Genomic DNA, 22361 nt, shown 5'->3' on the forward strand with positions numbered 1-22361 from the left:
GCATGCGTGTTTTGCGTGCATGTGTTGGGGGTTGTCTAGGAGGGGGGTTCTTACCTTCTCCGGAGCAGCAGCATCACCCCCTCCTCCTGCCGCGTCACATTGTCATGGCAACCCGACGCCAAACGCAACATCACATACCACCATTACGTAATGACGTTGTGACGCTGACGGGGGAGGGGCCCCGCTGCCATCATGCCACCTTGGGTCCTGCCAGAGGTAAAGCCGGCCTTGTTAAATATGCCAAATATTTATTTGTGTTTAAGACCTGACTTTAAATGTAATTCATTGGTTAAAAAAAAAGAAATGACGCATTCACATTGAAACAATAATATGGTATACAAATACGTATATCTGATCGTGTTGATAATTACAATGAAGAGAAAATAGCCTTTTGTATAAAATAACATATATTAGACACACCTAAAAACCCATCAATTGGTAAGTAACAGAGTTGTACTTCTGTATTCCTTGCAGGTGTGCTGTTCCTGCAGTATGGCGAGGATACAAAGAAGTTACAGATGCCCAATGAAATTACAAGTGTAGACACAATACGTGCCCTCTTTGTAAGTGCCTTCCCCCAGCAGCTGACTATGAAAGTACTGGAGTCTCGCAGCACTGCCATTTATATCAAGGACGATGGCAGAAACATCTATTACGAATTAAGCGACGTAAGGTAAGATCATATCTCAATATTACTATTTCTTAGCTTAACCTGGGATCAGGGGGCTGTACCTACGCACTTTGGAATCATTCACAAAGAGCGTTCGATATTACAGGGCCAATCTACAGGAAAAACAAAGAAGTTATTCATTTAAGCAAGTTATCGGTAGAATCAGCTTATCCACTTGTTCGTTTCCTGTGCAGAGTGAATGTTTGCATTTTTCTAGGTAATCTCAACATCCTGCTGTTCAGATACCTAGTGTTGTACAGTTGTATATTGTTGTGTAATGAAGGTAACGTTAGCAGAAAGAAGGATGTTCAGCGCTCGTGCTGCAGAATAAAAATGGAAAATCCCTTTGCTGCACGTGCACGGAGCGTCTCCCCAAATGCTCCCACCTCAAGGTGATCCCCCCCTAAAAAGGGGGGAGGGCACCCTGAAAAACAGAGAAGAAAAATGCACAAATGCGCACCAGGGATTAAGTAAATGTCATTTATTGATAAAAATACACAAAAGACCTGAGAGGATCCAATCCCACCTCAGCTAAAAATGTTAAACCGCTCAAATTCAGTGACCATCAATATGGCCTCTGAGGTGTCTAAACCTTAAACAGTATAACACACACAGAACACTGAAAAACAAATTACATCAATGTTAAACTAACAAAAGAAAAGAAAAAACAATCCAAAGTGGTTTAAAATAAAACCGCCATAGAGGACTATCAAAACACTGACAGGGGGAGACGAACACTCACACTGAGGCAGAAGTGTGGCTCCACGGTAACCGTAAGAGGAACCGGATCACGGCACCGCAGAGTTGGAAAACGCCACTTGTGCCTCTCGCAGGCTCCGTCTCAGCCCGTCAAGCAAACACGCGCAGGGTGAACTGTCGTGACCTCTACGCGTTTCGCACCACGTGCTTCGTCAGGAGGTCACGTACAGCGTCAACCGCGCGTATTTATTGGCGGCAAGTAATCAAATGGGACGGCCCAAAACAGACACCCTTTACATGCCAACGATTAGCAGCAGTGATGTAACCTCTTTTCTATGCTGTGACATATAATGCGGCATTCATAGACTACATGCTATGATTAATACATAATTAAAGCAAGGAACACGATACTTAGCATATACATGGCCACATAACATAGAACCATCACATATATATAAAAAGAACTTTAAAATGTGTAAAAAGAACTTATAAAAAACTTATAAAGAACAACAGACACCATATACAGTACATATACAGTACAGTGATATCATTTGTGATAGTACTATGTTATATAGCTATTCATACCATTTGCCTCGCTTTGACTAACTATTTGATCACTGTATGAAGTTTATGAAGGCTGTGATATATGGCAGTATCATATAATATTACATATATTCACACTAATGTGGCAAATGGTGTCTGTTGTTCCAATGACATTTACTTAATCCCTGGTGCGCATTTGTGCAGTTTTCTTCTCTGAAGGTAACGTTACTTTACAGGCAAAGGTCTCAAGAAAACCCACGAGGATGACAGAGTATCTGTAGATTCTATGGTCCACAGTCTTATCACATAAGAGCAAAACATCTGTTTCCAAAGAACTTGTTATCACAGAAACATTAAAATATTACGCAAACATCTTAAAATACTTAAAGGCACCAATTACCTACCGTTTACCTAGACTTGCCACTGTCAGTTGTTCACTTTAAGCCTACACTAGATGGCACTGACTCTTGAAAGTAATTGTGATGGTATTGTTCGCCCGGCAGTTTTCAGATTTTTGGACATCATTTTACAGGACCCAGTGGAATTAAAAATATATTTTATTTTTCACGGCATTAAAAAAAAGTCACATTTTTACTGGAAGGGGGATTTAACTTTTCCAAGGAGGCCATTTACACTGATCCGTTACACTGGCAATATATATATATTAGATACTGTACGCAAATCAGAAAAAGTACAAAGTAAAAGCCGACATCCCTTTAAATGTAGGCACATTTATCAAGTGCAGGTACGAGTTATCGCATCCGTTCCGGCGTTAACTTGCATTGACCTCAGTGAGCCTTAACACAGGAACGTGTGTGATAAACCATATCGGCACTGGATAACTGTGCCCCTTATGCGCATTACGTGATCTGAGCAAACTGTGGATTCTGATCCAAAATCTCCCCACAAACTCTAACAAATAATACTACATAAATACTGTCAAATGGAATACCATGTGAATATCAGGTCCATCAATGATTTAGAAAACAGGGCATATTATGTGCTGCATACTTACCACTGCTCTCTGTGTGAGGCTTTATGTGGGGGGTATACTTAATGCTTCTGGTTATTAAAGGACACCTGGGCTGTGACCCTTATGGCTCATTGAATACGCTGTTAAATGTAAGTTTGAATTTAACTTTAATTTAATGTAAAATGTAACATCTTGGGAAAGTCCCTTCATCTTACTGTGTTCCGCACACTACAAATGAAATAGTAAATACTTCAGGCTTGGTTATTGGGCCTCCGTTATTCCTCTATCTGCACCACAGCACACACTGTGAACCTACATCACAATACATGAGGAGTATTAATATTCTAGACATTCACAGCCCTTGATAAGAAGTCAACCATCACCAAAGTTTGAGGCAATTTAAGCACTGCAGTAGTGATATTAATATTCCATAATCTCACCCTTAGGACTCATTTTGAGTGCCTAATTATCATTATCATGTGAAATTACAGCATCTTCCTAAGGCACATGATTAAACTCATACACCATGTGCAAATAATGTCAATTAGTGGGAACAACCAACATATAATGTTTTAAAGTTTGCATTTCATTTCTCCTTTTTCTAACTTTGTTGTTCAGTTAAAAAATATCAGTGTGTTATAAATCTTTGGATTATGTGTGGAGACTTTTCCCACTTACTTAAAAGTGCCATTTTACTTCGCAACATACAGTACAAAGGAGTTTTAATAAAACACAAGCTCATACGCCATGTAAACCTTCCCAATACCTCTAAACAAAATAATGTAAGATATTCTTAAAGGATAAGTCCCACGCAGTTTATCAAAAATAATTTTTTTTTTGTAACTGACTAGTTAGAAAGTTTCAATCGCCCTAAAAGAAACCGATTGATTTATTTGTATCTTGTGAAAATATAATATATCCTGCATTTCTCTGGGAACACTGGATTCAAGCATATCAGCTACCTAAATGTATCTGACTAATGGTGATGGCAACATAGCTACTTTGTACACAAAGCCAAAGTAACAATTTGTTGGTTCATTTGAGGACTGACAAACCATCTTATCACCAAAAACATCTGGTAAAGATTGTAAACTATGTAAAAAATCTGTATACATGGATGCAGTTAGATCTATTGCCGCTCTGCCCCACACATGAGCTGGTGAACCGCGGACCAAGTTCGCCCAAGTGCAGAGAAGGGGGGAATTGCCCATCAGGATTAACACAGGTCCCTGCTTCTGAACGGCTCCCGCTGTGTTTATCCTACTGGGCTGCACCAGTCTGGAAGAGATGTGGAGCGAGAGCACACAGAATCAGTCCTTCTCCCTGTACAGTTCTAACAGGCGATCGCACTGCTTTTATTTTATTTTAATTACATAGTATTGAAGCAAGGGTTCTCCGGAGCTGAACTGCATGAATTTCAGCCCCGGGTACCCCCTGTTTCCTGAGTTACTGGCCCCAGTATGGGGTGCCGGTATCTCCTGCAATTTTAATTTTCCCACCTCACGACCGGGACATTTAAACTTGCAGGAGACACCGACACCTCATACTGGGGCTTGTAACTCAGGAAGCAGGGGGTCTCCGGGGCTGAAATGAATGCGGTTCAGCTCCGGAGACCCCCTGCTTCAATACTATGTAATACAAATGATAATAAAAGTAGCTTAACTACCTTGGTGGCTAGCTGCTAAGGTAATGAAAGGATTAAACCAAAGTACCTGGTTTGTTTGGGGTAAAAGGGGTGAGTGAAGGGGCTAGTTGCCCCAGGGTTGGCGGTTAGGCCTACCGGGAGGGTTGCGGGAGGAGTTAACTCCTTCATTACCTTTTCTGTTAATATTGCTAAGGTGATTAATGGGTTAACCCCTCCCGCTACCCACTCAAGAGGCCTAACCACCCACCCTGGGGCAACGAAAATAAATGATGCCATTTTGGTTACTTATTCTAATTTACAGTAGATGATAGCCAGACCTGTCAACTCTCCCAGATTATTCTCTGAGTCCCATTGATTTGAAGTCAGATTTTTAGTATCATCAGTCTAATAGCCTTCAAGGGAGTCCCACAATACAGATCATTACTTTTCCACCCAAATTGCATTTTGTAGCCTTTTTTTTAAAGCTATAATTATCGAATTTGTTTACAGAATTCAAACCGGGGTCACTCGGAATCTGACCCCTGCAATTTTTTGCTCTGGATGTCTGGGGTTTCTACCTCGTTTAAAGCAAATCAAATTGTAAGCCACAATGTCATTGTGGGGAGAGAGGCTGTTACTGCTTCCTATTGTATGGCTGGTTAAGTGTCCATGAGGGAACATTGGTAACTAAACCGGTAAGTACTGGACAGTATCTTGGGAACCAGAGAGTCGCAGAAGCTAGAAAATCGTGTGGTTCACCTCCGGAGGAAGCACATGTGTGAATGAGATTGCTGCTTTAAGAGTCAGCTGAATAACATCTTCTACCGCTGTGTTTAGGTTTAACGCCTGCAGGTAGTTACCAAACCCACTTAGAGACAGCTGCGGTCTGACCAGGTCGGAATGGGACATTTGGTCGTAGCAATATTTCGCTACGACCAAATGGCTGCAGACAGACCCTCCGCCGCAGCCAATCCACCGCTGGAAGCCCCACCACTGGCCACGTCTAAGGTAACCTTTATTACTGGTTAGGGTTGGGGGTTAATTTAAGGGGTCTTAGGGCAGGGCATTTTAGGATAAGGCACTTACCTTTGTGGCGAAGTGGCCCGGCGGCAGCAGATTCCAGCGGTAGGGTGATTTGTGGCAAAGCGCAGGCGGCTTTTTGGTCGCGGCGAAACGGCCGTGACCAAATGTCCTAGACCAGAGCAGGTTTGATCTTTTGTGGTCTCTGTACCATTACAGCAGGGGTGGGCAACTCCTGTCCTCAAGGGCCACCAACAGGTCAGGTTTTCAGGATATCCCTGCTTTAGCCCAGGTGGCTCAACCATTGGCTTAAAGACTGAGCCACTGATTGAGCCACCTGTGCTGAAGCAGGGATATCCTGAAAACCTGACCTGTTGGTGGCCCTTGAGGACTGGAGTTGCCCACCCCTGCATTTCAGGAATAGCCAACAGTCCTTCCTTATTGGTTTCTGTACTGGTGTTTAGCAGGGAAGAATGGGGTGTAGTATTTTGGGTAGGACGTGGTTGCGGAGTCACTGCTTAGTTGTCTGTGTATCTCCAATGAAAATAATCGGAAGTGCATAGTCATACTCGGCATTGATTCACACGCCAGTACGTAATTTTTCAGAAGGGTCCCTGGATTAATGGGCAAGCAAAATGTCCACGTATTCGCTTCCTATGCAAAAATGAATGCGTCTCTATTTTCTGTGGGTCTTGTGTCATTCTAGTCGTAACTAGTTCATTTAAACAAAAACGTAGGGAAAGAGTCTGAATCCACAAGTTACCTGTATGCACTGCACACAACAGTTTGCAAAGAGTCTTATCACAAAGCAGATTGGGTGCAGATTGTAAAAAATTAAAAAAAATAAACCTTTTGATTATATTAAGACATTAAAACTTTCAAAAATATTTGAAAAGTACTTCATCTTGTTCAGATTTCTTAAAAATGGAAAAACAAGTGCAGTTTGAAGCTGGCTCCCCAGTGGGTGGAAGTCCCAGTATAAAGTGCTGTGTTCTTGCAGTAGAGGTGCGCTGGCCTGGCCTTACTCCCAGGTACTGCTGCTTCTTTTTTAATGATTTCATCTTAATCTGCCCTGCATGTTTTCACTAGTTGCTGCTCAAAATAAATTGCTTTCTTTGTGTAACCCTTTCAGAGCCGCAGGGCCTGCTGTAAATCCCCTTTGCCGTGCTGATCGCATGCTGCTTTTTAAAAAAATTCTCTGTTCATTTTCTATTTTGGAGACCTATGTAGCAAAAATAAGTTTTTAGAGAATTATTACAAATTCACAGCTATATTGACGGAGACTTCCCTCAGTGAGTTGTGCCCCCACTAAATCTCCTGTAAGAAAAGCTGCGTGCATTGTATATTCTGATATTTGTTGATACGTGTTTTGCTAGGAAGTGTAGCCCAAAAAAGCAATCCAAGTCATTTTGTATTTCTTTATTTTTCATGTTTTAATACTTTTGGTTGAAGCAGTGGTTCTCCGGCGCTGAACCCCATTAATGTCAGCTGCGGAGACCCCCTGCTCCCGGACATACTTACCTCTGAAGGGGATGCTGGTATCTCGCTTCAGTTTTCTGCCGTTTAAAGCCCCTGGTCACATGGGCCAATGAGAAGCCGGGCTGGGTGACGTCACCGCTTCCTATTGGCCCGCGGGGCCCGGGAGCTGTAAAAATCAGCCATAATGTGAACCCTGGAGCGGCTACCGGCACCCACTGTGGAGGTAAGTAGCTCCGGAAGCAGGGGGTCCCCAGAGCTGCTATTAATGGGGTTCTGCTCCGGACACCCCCTGCTTCAATCTCAATATATTTAGAAAAAAAAGGCTTGCATTGCCTCTGTAAAGGAGCAACCCATCCAATATTCTGCACGTGTACACCAGTTCTGTACTACTAGATAATTCATTGGGGTATTTTCTTTTTCAACTCTTAATGTCATTTTTATATTAGTTTTATTATACTGAGCACCCTTTGATTTCTAGGCTTAGCCCATTCCCCCCTCCCCCCCCCCCCCCCCCCAGCAGGGAAAGATCTTTGCAACACTTTACTGTTTGGGATAATTTGTTCCCAATATTCCTAGTTTTACAGTTTGAGCTGTTAGAGCTGCAAACTGAACAAAAAGATAATTTTACCTTAGTAATTTAAGAATACATTGTAGCTGTTGATTTGCACTGACTGAAGATTGAAACTGAAAAGCAGCCATTTAGTTAACTCTGGGAAGCAGGATCTTTGCTGATCGTTTACTGGAGAACAAATCGATCAGCAGCTTTTTTTATTTTATTTATGTAAGTGCTACTTGGTTTTCCCCTTTAAAGTTTAAAGCTCTCGTGTCACGCAGGCCAAAAGGAAGTTGAACCTGATGATGTCACGGCTTCCTATTGGCCCGCAGGCCGCGGGAGCATTGAAAAGCGGCCATTTCTTGATTCCCGCAATGCCAGCTAGCTGAGCCGGAGCAGCTACCGGCACCCTCCCGGCACCCTCCCGGCTCCCTCCCGGCACCCTCCCGGCTCCCTCCCGGCACCCTCCCGGCACCCTCCCGGCACCCTCCACGGGTGTTCAGCTCCGGAGACCCCCTGCTTCAAACCAGTGTGAATTTTTTTGGAAAAACGAGAGCTTGGATTTCCACTTTAAAGGAGCATTCAATACAAGGACTACAATACAAAATCATTTTTTTAAATGGTTATGAAGCAAAGGGTCTCCCGAGCTGAACCTCGTTAACTTTAAACCCCTGGTTCCCGACTTACCCCTGTAGATGCTGCCGGTTACTTCCTGGTTCTTAAATCTCCTACCGGATGCTGGCCAATAGAAAAACGCGATGGATTACGTTGCAGTCTCCTATTGGCCAGCATGCGCAGGAGATTACACCCTCCATTTTGTTTCCCCAATAGGGGGTGGTACATAAGGCACCCACAGAGGTACGTATCGCGGGAACCAAGGGGTCCCAGGAGCTGAAATTAACACGGTTCAGCTCCAGAGACCACCTGCTTCCCACTTTAAAAACAAACAAGTAGGCGAATATATACCTTTAAACTATATAGCAACATATTACATTGTACAGAAGGTATTATATAGCGGTGTAAACTCGACTATACACTATTTCTTTTCCTATTAATACTAGAGGGTCAAAAACACAATAGAGAGACCAGTGAATGAGTTAACTTCTGCATTAGAAGACGCAGTGATGTGAAGCTGGAAGGATATAAAGAGCTATATTTCTCCACCGAAACGTGCAATGCTGCTTTAAAAAGGGACCAAAATAAGGCCAGCCCCAAAAATTCTTTCTTTCTTTTTTTTTTTTTTTTTTCTTCTTCTCCTGAACATAATCTCCCTGGCTAAGCTCAGCCCACAAAGCCCTGTTGCTGCACCTGGAGCAAAGGAATTCAGTCCTCATTTGGACACCCTCCTGAATGCACTACAGTAGCTCGGATCTGGGGAGGAATGCCAGTCTTGAAGCAAACCTAGACTCTTTTTTTTTTTTCTTGTTTGTTCTTAGCGCTGGTTGAATTTCACACTAGAAAGTCCTTCCAGCAGCATTGTACGAGGCGAAGGTAGGTTTGCAGCTAAACTGCAGGATGTGTGAGAGCTGAAATGCAGGCAGGACTTAGAGATCATGGAAAAAGAACTGTGTAAGTTGGCTTTGTGTAAGTCTCCGTAATGTTACCCGTGTGATTTTCTAATGTACTATTTTCCACAGTTGGACGAACAAAAGAAAGCTTGTCTTTTCCTACCAATGGGCATTTCTCAGATAAGCAGTAATGCGTTTCTCCTGTGTTTGCTTACATTTGGCAGCGACACCTTTATATATTAACCAATCCGGAGTGTGTTAATGGTTAATGTTTTTGCGTTCAATAGTTTGCTCTTATGCAAATTCCACGTCTCTTAAACTATGCGCCACCTGATTTTACAGGGTGTGGATTTGTTTGGACAGAATAGAAGGTCCTCACGGAAACGCAGAACTGTACAAGTACATTTTTTTCTGCTTCTGTTATATTCAGCGATTGTTACTGCAGCTCATTGTATTTCCCTGGTCAGCTGCAACCGTGCTGAACTGGAAAATGACGTGACTCCTTAGGGCAGCCTGAACGAAATGGCTAAAGTGAACCTCCTTTCAACTGCTACAGTTATTGATGTTTTTGATTCCAGGAACATCCAGGACAGAGCCTTCCTCAAAGTTTACAATAAGGATCCCGCTCAAGCGTTTAACCACACTCCCAGGACCGTTAATGGAGACGTAAGGGTAAGTTCCACAGAGCCACTTACAGCTTGCACTTCACTCCTGCAGCACAATGCACTCCAGGGGTTACAGCACTGAAGGGGTTTCAGGGGAAATACTTATAAAGTTTTGCTGTTTCATATATTCCATTCCCTCTATTCTTTTGTAACATTACTGTGACACATTGAACCATTCGGCACCAAAGGATTTCCTATGGCTGTTATTTTATTCTATTCTAGAAATAGTTTTTCTATTTAAAGTGTTTATTTTTTTTTTTTTTTTTGGTATTTTGAGCAAAATGTATACACAAAATGAAAATAGATTGAGAAAACAAACCTGGTTTTGCAATGCGTTGAAGACCTCTCTGGCTTTGAGGGGCTTAAAATTTGTCATGTCAAATGTGTATCTCTTTACAATGGGTTAATGCACGAAAGTCTACTGGCTGCAAAAAAGGGGCCAAAAATGTCCACTTTATTTATGAAAGCATACAATATCCATTTGCTCCCGCGGGACATTTTCCTTTGATACATTTGGTGCGGGTTTGTTTGGCCCCACATTTGCAGCTGGGACGCTTTGACACATGACCCGCAATATATCAAGGTGCTTGGGTCCATTTTTAGCACCGCTTGCATAAGCAAAAGATCCAGTGATTTGATACATTGGATCTGTAGGAAGAGTTACGGGAGGAGATGCTTGGTGTGAAGCAGGGGTGGGCAACTCCAGGGCAACCAACAGGTCAGGTTTTCGGGATGTACCTGCTTCAGTTTTCGACTGAGCCACAGATTGAGCCACCGGTGCTGAAGCAGGGATATCCTGAAAGCAGACCAGACCCCCGAGTATTGTTTTTACACATTTTGTGCTGCGCTTAATCCATCGGAAAATATTTGTAGTTATCCCAGTCAGCCTAGGATCTCGAGGAAAAAGCTCTAACAAAATTAAAAATAAAATTGACACATTCACCATCACACATCAAACAGTACAAAGGCGGCTGTGCACTCAGACAGGTGGAAAATGATATAATCACACAGCATCAGAGGCACACGCCAATACATCAGAACAGCGTTTATTGCTTTGGCCTCCTTTGTAGCATCTATTGCTAGGAGATTACATGACTAATACATTTTTGGACTCATTGTATACTGTTACTTATACACTGTCAGTATGTTTTATTTCAAAGGTGGGGTTTTCTTTGTTGCTAATTTGTTTCAAGTTTTGTCTTTTTCATGCTACGGTTGTTGAACATATTGATACACTGGCTGAAAATACCCGGCGTTACTCGGGAATTCAAAGAAACCAAAAAAATACTGAGATTTATAAGTGGATAATTTATTTTTTTAATTTCTTAATGAAAATGTGTTTATGTATTTTTATTCTAATACTTTTGGGTTAACTATATATTTGGTTTTTCTATCAGGTGCAAAAACATACACATTTTTTTTCCAGTTCCCACTCCGACCATTTGCATAACATGGGTTTTCTGAATTCAGTCCAGCTACTTTAAGTGACTGTGCTTGAGATTTATTAATTGACATTGCAAAGGCAAGCTGCACTGAAAACTGAAGTCATTTGATTTAATTTCCAGACTTTTCAAGGGTTTGCTTAGAAATCGTAACTACACTTGAACAGTTTTTTTTTCCAATTGAATATAATATGTACATGCATCTGTCTGTCTGTGTGTGTGTATGTGTACCTGTCTGTGTGTGTGTGTGTGTGTGTGTGTGTGTGTGTGTGTGTGTGTGTGTGTGTGTGTGTGTGTGTGTGTGTGTGTGTGTGTGTACCTGTCTGTGTATGTGTACATGTATATAAGTATAGTAATGAAAGAGCCCGTGTGTCTATCTGTCAGAACCATAGTTTCAAGACCATGAAATATATACATTAAACACAAAACAATGTTCCCAGCACTCATAAATGACGCGATTGATAAAGGAATAAGCCGAACTAATTTAATAAGGAAAAGAACACAAACCCCAAAGTGGCGTAGGTAACACACAATGTGCGCTATATGTGACAAGGAAGGAGCGGGAGAAAACAAGGGAAGGGTAAGGTGGGAAAGGAAGGGAAATCTCAGTGAGATGGGAGGGGAGCGGGTCACGGGTAGAGGGTGCAAACAAATGTGCTGGTACAGGGAAGGGGGGCAACGTTTCGGGGTGAAACCCCTTCTTCAGGCCTTTTCTCAAGGAGCAAAAAAGATATCCGATGGTACTTCCCTTTAACCCTGTTAAAAACTCCCTATGAAATGGTGAAAAACCAGATGAAAATAATGTCAGTCCAAATGGAGATGGTAAAATAAAGGAGTCCAGCACCTCAGGTAGAGTTATGGGGGATGTTGGGTTCCTGAATCACGTTCAATGAGAATCTAACTAGGTAAAAAGGTGAGCTCAAAAATCCCAAATAGATAACACAACACTGTCCCTAACAGATATACATTAGAATCAATGGGTATAAGGTGCAAGCCAAAAGAGAGTACTGACAATAGCACAGACAATAGGTCTAGAGAAGTTCTCTAACGACCAGTTTGAGTCCACGGCAATGCAGGGATGTATCTCAGTGCTATCTGAAGTCCGTTAGTGGCGTGCCTTCTGCTCAGTCTCTCCGTAGGGGGTAATTGAGGTGCTGAGCGAACAGAACACCGAAGCACTCTGAAGTGCTTCCTGGTTGTGACGTCACGTCATTAAATATATACATATACGCACACAATACAATCCTACTGAATTAGGTTAAAATCAGTGCAGTTGTGAAAGGTTCAGTCTGCCATCTTGATTCAAAATGGTGTCCAATAGTATCTCAACAGACCTGCTCCTGGATCTCAGGAACAATCATGCAAAATTTGGTTATGATATCTTAAAAGTTGGCCAAATGCCTAGCAAACAGACCAACAACTTTCTAAAATAAATAATAGACTAGCTGACAGTACCTGGCATTGCCTGGTAATTTTAAGAAAACCAAAAATACTGAGATCTATAAATGGATAATTAAAAAATGTTTGTTTCTTATTGAACAAAAAAATGTATGCATTTTTATTCTAATGCTGCTGTCTGAACAATATGTTTGGTTTTTCCATCAGGCGCAAAAACATGTAATTGTTTTCCAGTTCACACTCTGAAGCATCCAAAAGCGTTGACCATTTTCATAACATGGGTTTTCTGAATTCAGTCCAGCTACTTTAAGTGACTGTCCTTGAGATTTATTCATTGACAGTGCAAAGGTAAGCTGCACTGGAATCTGAAGTCGTTTGAATGCTAAAGGAATGCCAGTAGGGATGTGTGGGATTCTTGGTTTGAATAGGTCTTCTCCCTTAGCGCAACCTGGTAAAAGAGTGGTTCGATGACATTACGCAAAAGATTTGTCACTATTAGTTGAGTTCCACTATATAGTCTTGGAGCATCTAAATTTCACAGAAGCATGATAGGTGAGCCAATTGTAAGGATCAAGTTATGTGGCAGCATCCCATATGGTTTGATCGAGTTAAGAAACTCCGTGGGTTATTGAGCTGCTTCCTTTATATCCATGACTGTGTCAATGGACTTGTATGTTCTAGCTTCCCCAGCCTGTTTTTGTTGTATTTGTATGTTGATTTCATTGACACAATTGTTTTATGGAGCAAGAATTGCATGTTTGCTAGGCCTTTTTTTATTTATTTTTATTCATTTGTATGTTTGGAAAGACTGTCTTTTTAATACATCTATCTCATCTACCATGTTGCAAAAGATTTCTGGAAAACTGAGTCCAGTGAGTTGATCAACTGAAAGTTTCCTTTCGCCAAGATCAAGTAGCTGTCTCGCGAATCTGCCAGCAGAATCATCATTCTTGTAAATGAACTTGCATGTTTGTTGTAAGCTTTAATTTGGTAACATTCAGCTAGAGATATACATTTTTCTAAGCATGCTTTTAGCTCATCAGCCATAGTTCCCTTTGGTACAATAGGGAGAGTTTGGCAAAAATTCCCCTGCTCAAACAATAACTCCACCCATAATAGTTTCATTGCCTCTGAGGTCCTGAAGTGTTTGATCGAGAGCCTTGATGCTGGTTTGTGGGACATTATACTCTCGTCCCAAACAATAATCTCGATCTTTTGAAGAACTTTGGCTGCTCCTGTATTTTTGCTAATGTTGCAAATTGGATTTTCAGAGTGACCAACATTAAGTGGTAGCTTGAGTGCTGTGTGATGGGATCATGTCATATGTGATGTCATCTTTGAATTGTACCCAAACATAGCCAAAAACCTGCCCCTTGATCTCAGGAACCATCATTCAAAATGTGGTCACGATATCTCAAGAGTTGTCCAAATGCATAGCAAACAGAAAAAAGAAAAACAGCTTTCTAAAATATACAGTAGTATCTGCGTGGGATTTTGTATATGCGCAGGACCTTATGTGAGGACTTTCTGGGTATGATGTTTGCACAAGTTCATTGTGATCTAGTAGTAATGATGTCAGTCTCGCTTTGCAAACAATGGCTTGTCTGGCGTATAGTTTTGCTTTCACTTGGGTTTTAAATATTGGGGTCTGTTGGTCTTTAGATAGGTCAAGAACATATTAACACCTAGGCTGCCCGTTTGATGCCAGGAGGGCGGGCAATGCCAGGGGCTCGTATGACGTGCAGGACACATAAGGCTATTCTCATATTGTAAGGGGAGACAACCGGGAGCCCCCTCCACTTTTCTGTTCTAAGGGCAGTTACACCCACGTGATCGCTGCCCCAATACACCGTGAAGCTGTAATCCCTGAAGAAGATTGTATTCCCATTCATCGGAATAGAGCTCCACTCTTCTCCAGCACTGGAAAGCTGGTGTATCTTTTCTAGCTCTACATTTGTTAATATAAGTGCCACAGTGTACGGTAGTAATACAAAACAAATAAAGTGATGTCATTTGCACCTGTTGAGCCTGTGTCAGCACCCTCCCTGGTTCCTGACAAATGACCCACTTGCTGCTCTCAGCTCTGCTGGTCACGGCTTCTCCTCCTTCCTGCTGCTGCTGCTGTACAAACTGGTAGTTACGCCATGAGGCCGAGATATATCATATCAATGTGTCCTCATATGCGGCTAACCGTATGGATGTGTGATCACTACTTTATCTGGCTAGTACAAATCGATAGTATATTACATAAAGTATACTCCTTACCTTGCTTAGTTTATTTTTGCATTGCGTTTAGGTATTACCTTGTGTGTTTTGCTCACATAGAATTAGACTCTGATACGTCACTAAGTTATTCGCTTCATTGATTAGCAGATTGCATTCATGCAGAATTTTTAAACCATTTAACAATATAACATATATTTTTCTACTGTAAAGTTGTGGGTAGAGCAGCTCACCATTAAATGATGCATCAAGTACATTTTCTCATTTGAAAGGGATTATTTTGTTAGTTGAGAAAGGGGTCTGGTTAATACCATTGACAGATACCCCACCTACTTTTACACACCAGATTTAGAAAGAATATCATGGAAACCAGTGTGTATAAGGAAGATGAAACACCTTCCAAAATAATACAGGGGTTTTTTTTGTAAGCTATAATTTTCACTGCATGCCACATGCATTTTCCAATGTCCTCAAACCCGTTTCAATGTCCAGTATACAAGGGATCTGAAATGCAAGCGTTTCGCTTTCCAAGTGTTTTACGACATTGATTCTTGTTGCATTTCCAGCTGTCCTTTGTTAAACAACAACCACAATTACATAAACTGCTCACCTGCTATTTACTATCAAAGGGTGTAATATATCAAGATATTTCCCCCTAGTTTGTCACCAGGGAAGAGTGTGAGATTTTCCATGGGCTTTTTCCGTGTAGGGGTGCAGGAATATCTTGCCTTGATTCATTTGGTGCTGTTTGTCTAACTATTCCTAGATGGGTTACCTGTCACAATCCAGCATCAGCACAACGTGCATTGTGAGCTCTTCCAGGGGGATGTGCTTACTGCTTCTATCTGCAGGTAACAAATTACTAGTGTGTATTCACATTATTTGTTAGGCATTATCTAACTTCTCCTTTGTAATGCACTGTGGAATATGCCAACGCCTTCTAAACAAACGATAACAACAATAGAGACAAATATATTAAGAAGGCCAAAATAACTGCCCTAACTATGTAAATATTTAAATAATATTGATAGCACTTCGATATAACATACATTTGCTGTGACTTTTTTTGTAGTTATCTCTCGGGAAATGCACAGAACATTTGTTTTTAATAATTGCTGTAGATTCTGATTGGGGTACGTGTATTAAAAGCGAGACACCATTTTTAAACTTTAGCACAATACTGTATGCTTAGAGCAGCCAATCCATGCTGCTCCGTTTTCTGTTCCTTGTACAATATTTAAACTGGAGGCTGAACTGTGTTAGGGCTGGGACCCGCTGCGCCCGGCGGCGCGAGCGGCCGCGTGAGCGTTCCCCACCAGCAGGGGAATCCTTCTGAGCAGGTCCCAGTCCCCCCTCGCTGCGCGGCTCACTACGCGCTGTGACGCGTTAGGCGCCAGGGGATGCAAGAAAATTGTGATCCCGAGCGGTTACGCATCACGTGGTGCGCTGATGAGCCTATCAGCGGCGGGGGCGGGAGCGGGAGCTGTCAGACAGCTTCCTACACAAGGTAGTGTGTGTGTGTGTGTGTGTGTGTGTGTGTCATTTGTGGGAGGAGGGAGCGGGGCCTTAGCCTTACTCTTGACTCCAGGGATACAGAGCGATTAATAATGAATCTACTGCAGTCATCTCATGTGATAAGGGACATCACAAACTAAAGATGGCTGACTTCTGAAAAGAAAGATATGGATATTTCAAGTTTATTTTTGATTTAGTATGGTTCCACTAATGTAGTAGTGCCAGTTTTTTTATTTGGAGTACCTTGCTTTTAAAGAGGAACTGTAGTACTTTTCCTGAACGTTTGGACCTTCTTAGGCCTCGGATATAGTAGGCGCGTGCGCGATGGGGCGCACGGCGTAGAGCGCGCCTGTATGCGAAGCGATACGTGGCCTGTAGGATCACTATGACGTGAGCAACAGGGAGGCGTGGCCGTAACGTAACGTGAGCGGTTCACCCTCATTGGCTGAACCACGCACGTGACCTGGCAGTCGCACGGTAAAATGAAAAAAAAATTCTCGCAGGAAATCGACCGCGGCGTCGCGCTGCATCGCGTACTTTATGGCCTGCCGCATTGGGGTACGGCCTTTTGTTTGCGCTGTGCGCGATGTCACTCGCAGGCTATGGACGCGGCCTGATGCTACAAAAGTTTTGTATTTCAGATAAGCTCAGCACAGCATATTTTGGGTCCTTTTGACAGGTTCAAACTAGTGATTTGCATTATCATTTAACCATAAGATGCACAGAACTGAAATGGTCCCCTTGTCCCCTCGTCCTGCACGAGTGGAAATTCAGGGCAGACGAGTTAAAAATGTGGTGATCCCATTTATCTATTTTTTGTGCGTGTAATTTACAATCTTTCCTGTGTAATAAACCCTTAAAATAAACTTGTTTTCGCTGACAAACAGGTGTGTGGAATAATCGCGTGCTGTCAGTGATAAACGGTCTATTCTGCATTATGAGTCCATCAGCGAGTTATGTGCCAAGTCACAGATTCCATTTCAATCCTGCTTCGAGACTATTAACCTTATTAGGCTTCATTTATGGGTTTAAACCAGCAGAATTATTTGGCCTTACACTTTTACGTTTGTCACTGCAGGGCCCAGACGTCACATGTCATTCACTTTTGAACACAGACCTTTATGGCTCCGACATGGTTAATGTTTGTTTTCCCCGTGCCATTAAAGCAGCGTCCCACGCTGAATACCTATAGAGAAAAACAACATCTTCTTGCCCTTTTCAAATCTGTTTTTATTTTAAAAATATGACGCTTCATTCAGGAGATATAAAAATGTGAAATATGATCTGAACGGGAGGTAAAAGTGATGCTTCCCTAGAGCCCAGTGCAGTCTATCCTCCGAAGCAATCAATGAAAGCAGCCAAACCTGAACATTTTGTGTGTGTGTGTATAAATATATATATATATATATATATATATATATATATATATATATATATATATATATAAGAAAAGGGGGAAGAGAGAGCGCACACCCATAGCGTAAAATTGTAAAATTTAATGAGGGGAAGGGAGGGAGGGGAATAAGAATTGCACTTACAAAGGTACAATATAAAAAAGCATTCTGTGATATATAATCACCACCATCCGGTTTAAAACTGCAGCCTCATGGTCTGTGCAGTCCCAGGGTGACGTCCCAATCCAAAGCCAGGATAGTACTTCTTCTCTGCATCAATGGGGGGAGTCCTGTGGAGTAGTTCCAAGCTGGGAAGCCTCTGCAACAATCGCGCGGGTCAGTGAGTCCCAGCGCGCGGTGATGACGTCAGTGTCATGCGTCTGACGTAATGACGCTCCCTGACGCGTTTCGTCACACCACGGGTGACTTTCTCAAAGGGAAGTCAGGAGAGGGGAAAGGTCCGGTATTATATACCCTGTCCATGAATAAATTGACTAATTCCAAACCCCTCTCAGCTGTAGCGGTGCTTGTTTCAGTGGAGACAATCGTAATGCCTGATAATATGAATGGAACTATGGAAACCAGCGGGATTAAACTTTAAGGATACAGAAATGCATACTCGTGATTAGAAACTTAAAAATAAATAATTAAAAAAACAATATAGACCGCCACTTGCATAGGTTGGAGACAGATTACCTCCAACATAATGTTAACAGTATCAATAGCCTGGTTACGATTGATATTGAAAATCACAATGACCCAAACCAATATACAGTGTATAATATGTGAGACTCAATATATCAATATAATGTACATACCTATAAAGAGGATGTTCTACCATAGCCCACATGAGAGCCAGAACTATCTAATATAAGTGAGATATAAGTCTATTAGGACCTATTGCAGTAAAAACTGCACATCAGAGGATGCAATAGGTCCTAATAGACTTATATATATATATATATATATAGTTCTGTAGTATTTGCTAATAGTGACTGTTTTTTTTACTTATTTATTTTTTATTATTATGTTTTATTCAACTCAGTGCAATTTTTTATGAGTTTTAATATATTGAGCATTCTTTGATATCTATAGCAGATTTTAGCACACTTCCCCAGCAGTGTAAGATCTTTGCAACACTTTCCTGTCAGGGATAAAATGAGAGTACAGTAATATTCACAGCAGTGTGAGCTGCAAACTGTAGCAATATCAGGATACATTGTAGCTGCTGAGTTACACTGACTGAAGGTTTGAAACTGAAAGGCTGCCATTTCATTAGGCACACAGTCTGACTTTTTTTTTAAACAGACTTACATTATAGGTGCACCAAACGTTTGCCAGCTTAGGTGCGAATGTAGAATTATACATTGTCACATGCTTGACCTATACAGAAAAAATAAAAAGTGGAATGTAGTCTTGCTGCTTTAACTAGATCCACATTTTTAAAACACAAAAACGTTTTTTTAAAGAGCAGGACACGTTCAGGAGGCAAAATACTAAAAAATAAATTAAAAAAATAGGAGTTAAACTGTTTCTGGGGGGATTGCTGCTTTAAGGTCGTGATTTTGTTCCTTTTACTCCATGCTTCTTTGGCTCACATTTTGTTTGGAGATGGTTGAGTTTTCCTCTTTAAAAATTGCTAAAAAATGTCCTGTTTTAAACAGCTCAAAGACGTCTCTTTCTTAAATTCTGTTCTTTTGGGTTTTTTATTTTTTAATTAACTAGAAAACTGTATTCTGCAATTATATTGAAATACACTTGCATGTTTAGTCGTTCACTGTCCTCAGAAACCCCTTTTGTGATTTCACAGCAATATACTGTACAGTAGCTTGCATGATTAAAGCCAAGTTTTTGATGGCAAACAATATGATAATTAAAAAAAAATTATAATTGCGTGTGGCATTGGAAGGTATATTTTAGAAGAAGGATAATTATTAGGAAAACAAGAAAAAAAAAGTTTACTTTTTCAAGGCCTTATTTTTCTGTGGTTTACATACAGAAGAAGTTATACTTATAATCTATATTTACATGAACCTTTATTTTATATTATAAATGTTGGTTATATACAGTATATTGATGTGAAATTCTGTGGCTTTAGTTCTGTTTGCTTTCTCATTGCAATAATTACGCTTAGACCTCCTGATAAATATTATTGAGGGCATTGCGACAAAGCAGGGGATTTTGTTTTAAGAGTAAATCTGACCCACTCTGTTTCCAAATCCAGGCCTGTGAAGGGATACGGACAGGAGTAGACCCTTCCAGTCCTCAAGACCCCCAAAAGGGTAGGTTTTTAGGATATCCCTGCTTCAGCACAGGTGGCTTAGTCAAAGACTGAGCCTCTGATTGAGCCACCTGCGCTGAAGCAGGGATCTCCAAAGAACCTGACCTGTTGGTGGCCCTTGAGGACTGGAGTTGCCCACCCCTGGATAAGGGTCAGCAATTCCCAGCATCGTTCTGTTCTGCCAAAGATACATTTTCCGGTTACATAAGAAACATAGCATTATACCGCGCAGTTATATTCTTGCATTCGTTCGCTTCTTGGTACGAGTCCTGTCTTGAATTCACATTCCTTAGTGACACGTACAGATTCCTCCTCGCAACCTCCCATTTAAAAGGACAATCCCTTCTAGGAAAAAAGTGCTGTGACACGTTAAAGAGAAGGGGGGTATTTTTATATTTTCTTTAAAAGTTGCCTAATTTAAATACATTTTGAAAGAAAGATTAATAAGCTTTAGGTTCTGCAATGGCAACGTGGTAGAGTTTTTGGCTCCACCCTCCTCCTCATCTGCTGTCACTGCGCGGGGGGTCTACTGATGTCCTCCCCTCTTACCCTCCAAACTCCCTACATCAATAACTCTCTGCCGGACAGAGAAACTAGCAGCACGTTATAGTGTAATCCCCACTCCTCTCTCCTGGACTCAAACGGAATGGACTGTTCCATATCAGCAGTGGTGGTAGGCGCTTGAAACGTTTGCACTAATTTTCGCTGACCTTATGCTAAGGGTGATGGAGCTAACCTGAATTAGGGGGTGGAAGCCGCCCATCTCATGTACAGTATGTGTCATCGTCTGGTGTTAACCTTTTTCTATTTAAGGAACCCTATAATTATATTGTGAAACCCCATTCCTCTCTAATAGCGCGTCTTAGATCAGATAAATTGTAAGGAACCCCAACCCTCTCTAATAGAGCCTCTGAGATCAGGTACATTGTAAGGAACCCCAACCCTCTCTAATAGCGCGTCTGAGATCAGATGCATTGTAAATTGTTCTGTATTTGGTACAATTTTCAAATGACATGAAAATTGCAAGGATGATCGGCTAAACCAAGGCTTCCTAGGCACCCCTGTTAAAAAAAAACACTGGACTATACCCAGGGGAGAAGTAGCAGACTTGACAAGGCAAAGAAGAAAGACATTCTGTTCAGGGCAGGTTGAACTGCAGATGGTGTAGAGTTCTAGGTGGCTATGCATGGTGCAAATAAGTTGCAGTTGATTTATCAAATGATAATTCTATTGTGTTCAGTTTTTTTGATAATTGCTGTTTAAAGAAAACAAGGAGGTTCTACGTATCAAAAACTCATAGCTGTATGGTAAATAAATTGTTACTAAAAAAAAGGGTCTGATTGTTTTTGTTTGATAAATCTGGTGCAGTTCTGGGTACTGGTTTTGCAGCTGGGAGACTTTGATAATGCCTATATGTTTTAGTGTGAGCTCTGCTGGGGCGCCATGGGAATGGTGTAGTGTGGATAACATTTTGCACCTGCTTTTGGTCCTTTTCCTCTAGCAGCTGAGGGGTAAATGAGTGTCTGCGCTGAGTAGCAAAATAAGGAAACACCTGAAATTGCAATGTGTATTTCTGAAAAATACGTCCCACACCAAATTCAGTTCTGAAAAATAGTGCGCAAAATAGCAGCCGGACATCTGCCAATAGCAGGTCAATTTTAGTAGTTTGCAGGATAAGAGAGGCTGCCACCTCCCCTTATGTTCAGACATAATGCTTTTTATAAGTGTAACATACTTACCCCCCCCCCCCCAATCGCAGATAGGGGTCATGTGGGTAAATCTACGTGCATTACCAGGTGTGGGGCATTACCTGTCAGGCTCACAGGAGGCCTGAGCCTCTGCTGATGGGAACCTGGGGTGTATCCTGGAACGATACTCACAATATAACAGCACCTCCACCTGTGCAGAATCCTAGAGTATAGAATAACCCCTGACCCACATACAGTAACCACATACACCAGAGTATATATAAACAGTTTACTATATGCAGATAGAATAACATATCACAATATAACATCAACAGCTTGAGTGTCACCCTGTAGCACTGACCTCACTGGGCCGTAACCTCATACCCTATACCCAAGTGTCCCACAACCCCACCCAAGTGTGAGACAGTGTTGCCCACTAGATGTGGTGTATTGTTGGGGCACTTGGTGTATACCTGCCCGGGGCTCCTGCACCTGGGTATAGCAGAATAACAGCCAGAGTATCTGTCTGTGTCCAGCGCCGAAGCCTCAGCGATGGCGTCCTCTTCCAAATAGGATGGTCTCCCTCTGATGGATCTCACCATACAGATAGTCTCTTATCTGTAGTGAGGTAGGTCTGGTCCCAGACCACACTTGTCAGGGTATCGCGGCACTGCAGCTGTGTCCTT

General features: G+C 41.7%; 1 protein-coding gene across 20 annotated transcripts in view; it reads left to right on the plus strand.

Moving 5' to 3' along the window:
- KIAA1217 (KIAA1217 ortholog) overlaps positions 1-22361 on the plus strand; it is a 493175-nt gene that overhangs the window by 374667 nt on the left and 96147 nt on the right. For 18 of the 20 annotated variants that reach the window (XR_012799300.1, XR_012799299.1, XM_075587581.1 and 15 more), the window contains 2 exons: positions 475-673; positions 9648-9741. Coding sequence is in view for 17 of the 20 variants with exons in the window: in XM_075587581.1 (XP_075443696.1) it covers positions 475-673; positions 9648-9741 (293 nt within the window). In the remaining 3 variants the exon portion in view is untranslated. Of the gene's footprint in view, positions 1-474; positions 674-8854; positions 9131-9647; positions 9742-22361 lie in introns of those variants that run through there. The other 2 variants (XM_075587583.1, XM_075587584.1) reach the window with 2 other exon arrangements.

This window comes from Ascaphus truei, chromosome 2 (assembly GCF_040206685.1).
Source record: "Ascaphus truei isolate aAscTru1 chromosome 2, aAscTru1.hap1, whole genome shotgun sequence".
Lineage (NCBI taxonomy): Eukaryota > Metazoa > Chordata > Amphibia > Anura > Ascaphidae > Ascaphus > Ascaphus truei.